This window comes from Limulus polyphemus, unplaced genomic scaffold (assembly GCF_000517525.1).
Source record: "Limulus polyphemus unplaced genomic scaffold, Limulus_polyphemus-2.1.2 Scaffold462, whole genome shotgun sequence".
NCBI lineage: Eukaryota > Metazoa > Arthropoda > Merostomata > Xiphosura > Limulidae > Limulus > Limulus polyphemus.
Window position 1 is genome coordinate 93,653 of NW_013666072.1, and position 4,321 is coordinate 97,973.

At 37.2% G+C, this 4,321-nt stretch overlaps 1 protein-coding gene across 3 annotated transcripts in view; it reads left to right on the forward strand.

Annotated features, from left to right (window-relative positions):
- LOC106458426 (protein NEDD1-like) overlaps positions 1-4,321 on the forward strand; it is a 40,735-nt gene that overhangs the window by 14,726 nt on the left and 21,688 nt on the right. For all 3 annotated transcript variants that reach the window (XM_022384641.1, XM_022384642.1, XM_022384640.1), the window contains exon 4: positions 3,566-3,685. In XM_022384641.1, the coding sequence (XP_022240349.1) occupies positions 3,566-3,685 (120 nt within the window). The remainder of the gene's footprint in view (positions 1-3,565; positions 3,686-4,321) is intronic.

The following is a 4,321-nucleotide window of genomic DNA, read 5'->3' on the forward strand; positions in this document are numbered from 1 at the left end:
TTATGCATTAGTGTTCTCATGTTTCTGAGGTTTTTAACACTCCTTTAAAGGAATCATCCAATACTGTAATTGTGACTGGGTACACAGTGAAGGTTAGTGATATTATCGTCATTGTGCACCATGTGGTTGGTTCTATTCTAATCCTGTATCTAAGATTTTCAACCTTCTGCTTTTGTTAATTCATCTGAGCCTGCCACATCTTGTAAATGATCCACTACTATGAATTTCATGTCTGCTTTTGCTTCTCATTCCCTCTTCCCATTGTGGATCAGGTAGTCCTACTTTCATCCTTTACTGCTTGGATTCTACATGTATATGTCTTTTATTTTCTCTTTCCTTGGCTTCCCTGTTGGGTGAGCCTTTTTTCACCTGAATCTTTCAATTTAGGGATCTCTTTTTTTTTACATTTACCTCTCTTCATCTCCTACTCAACTTCTTTGTTCATTTTCAACTTCATTTGAAGGCTTTCCATCACAACCTATTAGTTTTACTGGGACAACTTGCACACACCTGTTTTCCACCTTGTCCTTGATTTTCTTCCATTTTGGCTCACAAGGTTTCTCTCCTGGGGTTTCTCCTCTTTTGCTCCTTATCTTCTTGTTACTATTCATAGTTCTTTTTTTGAGAGCTGACTATTGCAAGTCTTGGAGGTGGTTTGTTTCTGGAGCCACCCATTGGCTTCAGTCCTTTGAGAGCCCTGCTTCCCATTTTGTCCTTTAAGGGATTCCTTTTGCCACAGTCTGTTGAGCTCCTTGGGTGCTTTCATGTGTGTTTTCCCTATACTTCTACTCTCCACCTCATGTGTTTTAAACACCAGGAAACACTTTCTGGAGTTAGCTACTGCTTCATCTTTTTTTTTGTTTGTTTGTTTTCATTGTGTCTAGTGTGTTTTTACTCACAGGTTACATTCTTGAGGTTAATTGTTCTATTATTCTATGGATGGTTTGCTTGTATTTACCCCTTCTAATTTGGCTTCCTCTTCCTCCAATCACTTTTGGCAGTTATGTCATTTGGTGTGGCAGGTTTGGCTCTCCATTTCAGTCTCAACCCCACCTAGTATTTCATTCACTGTGGAGTCTCTCTTACATTGTATATAGGGAAAGCTTAGCCTACTTCTTTGTCTTGGTGACATGGAACTGTAATGTCTCTTTCATTTCCTGCATGAATATGTTTTATGGACTATTCTTTCTTTTCAGTCCCTCTTTCATCTTGTATATGCTCATATGTGGATGTGCTTCAATGGTTTCTTGCCTGTCAATGCAAATGTCTTTTCACCACTTATGATTCTGGTAGCTCATTCAATCCACCATGAGCCTGGATGCCCCTCTTCCTCCACCTTTCCAGACTTGCATCTGTTTGGAGCCCTCCAGGGCTCAGAAGACAAGCTGTGGACTTCTTCTGCTTATATATGTAGGTTTTCATATCAATAGTAAGTGTAGCACAGGTGGCACTTTGTGTTGAGTTTGTGCTTAATGACAACCAATCTTCTGACCATACCTTTCCACTGCCTCTTTTCTGGTTGGTTGCAGTTCTGGATGCCTGATCCATTTCAAACATCTGTTCTCAAGAGTAGATGTTCCTTTGTTTCTACATCCTTGAGCTGTGACTACTCTGTAGGCTTGTTATCATCTTCTGTCTTGTCTGTCTGGTTTTATTATTATGATCTATCCAGACATTTTTTTTATTGTTTCTTCCATCCCTCGATAGGAAGACCCTTACTACTGGGACCTCTGTTGTTGTTATTTTTTTTACTCTGGACTTTCTCTTTTGGGCTCATGACTATCACGCTCAGTTATAGATTTATTACGTTTGAAAGTTCAGGCTCTTGTGGCAGATTGACTATTTTCCCTAGACTTGGACCCTTTCCATAAAGTAGATTCTCCATCCCCTGTTGTTTTCAGATTTGCTTCCACTATGGGCATCCTATCATCACTGCCTTGGCACATATCCTTCACTTCTTAATTGCATTCATTTGGTATCCAACCCCAAACTCCACAGCTCTGGCTGGAGATGCTTTGTGACTGGTGTGGTTCAACCTCCTTTCATATGCTTTGGACATGTTCTTCCCCTTCTCCCTTTTTGAAGCCGCCACTCACTTTTGTTTTGACCTCCTCCAACACTAGTACAAAACCAAGTGGATATGCCCATTGTTTTGAAAGTTGGGCTAGGGAGTTACCTGGTAGTGTTGTACAGGATACCTTACTGTATTATGATCCAAGCTATTTCTGGTGATTTGGTGGAGCCAAATTAGTCTTGATTTCACAATGGGACACAGGCCGGGAATGCTTCTCCCTGCACCTGATTATCATGGTGAAAGGCTCATGTATATGGAATGACCCAATTATAGCTAATCTTCCTGACTGTGAGATAATGGATGGTTGAACAATCTTGCATTTTGTCCTCCTTCGTGACACTTTAGCTTCATACAAATTATTCTTATGAAACTTTGGTTTGCGCTACCTCCTCTTCTAACAGTAAATATTACAATAACATTGGTCAAGGAGTATTCCTTGCTTGAGATGTGTGTGTGGTCTTTCACCAAGTGCTGCTCCAACATGCTATTTCCTGCCTTGTGGATGTTGTATTCCATGGGCTCTCCCTTTTTGACACTGTTTTCAAAAAAAGATAAAATTTTTGTTATGTGTCTGCACCATATCCTCCCCCCAGTCTGGGATTCTAGCTTTTTGTTGTGCAGGGAGGTGAATAGCTTTTCTGAAGTTAATACTTCCCTTTCCTGAAACTGTATTTCAGATAGATACTCACCACTTTGCATTGCCTTTCATTCTTCCTTCCCACTTGTAGTACATTTAGTTTACCTTATCAAGAATGAAACTTTGTTCAAATGCTGGTTCTACTGTGCATAAAGGATGTGCTGCACTCCTTTTTGTGGAAGGCTATTGGCTAATGATGATTACATCATAGGCTGGCACAATACCTGTTATGAAGTATAGAAGTGGAAACTTTGTTCAAGACTTGGGGCATGTGCAGGAGATTACATGGCAGTACACACAAGGCAGTAACTCTTTGTAGTGCATAGAGGATAATATCTATCTGAAATACATTTTCAGGTAAGGAAAATGTTAACATCAGCTACACATGGCCTAAATAAAGCTATTTCTGTTTCTTGAAGAATGTTTATATTGCTAATTTGTTTACCACAAAAAGTATGTTATTGTTCAGTAAAAGCTTATGTGAAAATCATTTATCATTTACACGAATCTCACTTTAATTATGGTTTACTATATGTATCCATGTTTCTTACAGTTTTCTGTTTTCACAGTCTGTCATTCAGAGACCTAACACTATTTTATTTGTGGAGAAAACTAACCTCTATTAACACATACATAAGCTTGAGGATTAAACTAAAGTACCTGTAAACAGAGAGGACATTTTTTTTTTTTTTAATTTATTAACTTGTGCAGAAAAAACTTCACATGATTTTTGTTGAATATTAGATAATACATTTATTTCAATTTGCAAAGTATGTTATATTTTTCTTTTCCAAAACCTATACATGTATAATGCAACATAAAATACTAACTTTTTTAATTATTAAATATATTAGGATATAGTGACATGTGCTGTATTCAACAATTTATCTTCACGGTTCTTGGGATTTGGCTGTAAATCTGGAAACATCATCATCTGGGACCTGAAGTCTCAAAAAGCTAGGAGGTCATATCTGGTAAGTTTTTAGTCATGGATTATTTCTATATTTCAAGAATACTTACAGCATATTATATCTCGACTTTGCTATAACACTTCTCAGTATCATGTGAAGACATTCTAAAGGATATGTGTAATCCATAAGCTTTTTAGGGGTGGGATGGTACATAACCAGTTTTACATGCAGCCTGTGTATATGTATGGTGTTTATAATTGTTTTTTACTCACTATAGTAAGTCTATATTTGTATGAGATATAAAGGACATGTAATGTTGATGCTACTAGATTATTCAGTATATAAGCTGTTTATGACATTAAAAATAAATATGAAAACCAATCTGTAATTTAATTCTCAACTTGTCCGGAGTCACACCAGTTTTGGGGGATTTCATCCCTCATAAATTATGGACAAGAGCAACTTGAAACAACAAGGCCAGTGTTATTTTTCAATATGCCCTTGTGCAGAGTTACAAATGAGGGGTACAATTCCCCAAAACTGGTATAACTCATTAACAAGTGATGAATTGAATGATAGATTGGGCTTCAAATTTAGTTTTAGTAACCTGTGTATAATTTGAACCACTGCTGCATTCAACACACAAAAATCGATGTATATCAGTGTTTTGTTTAATATTTACTTTTAAATTAAGAAATT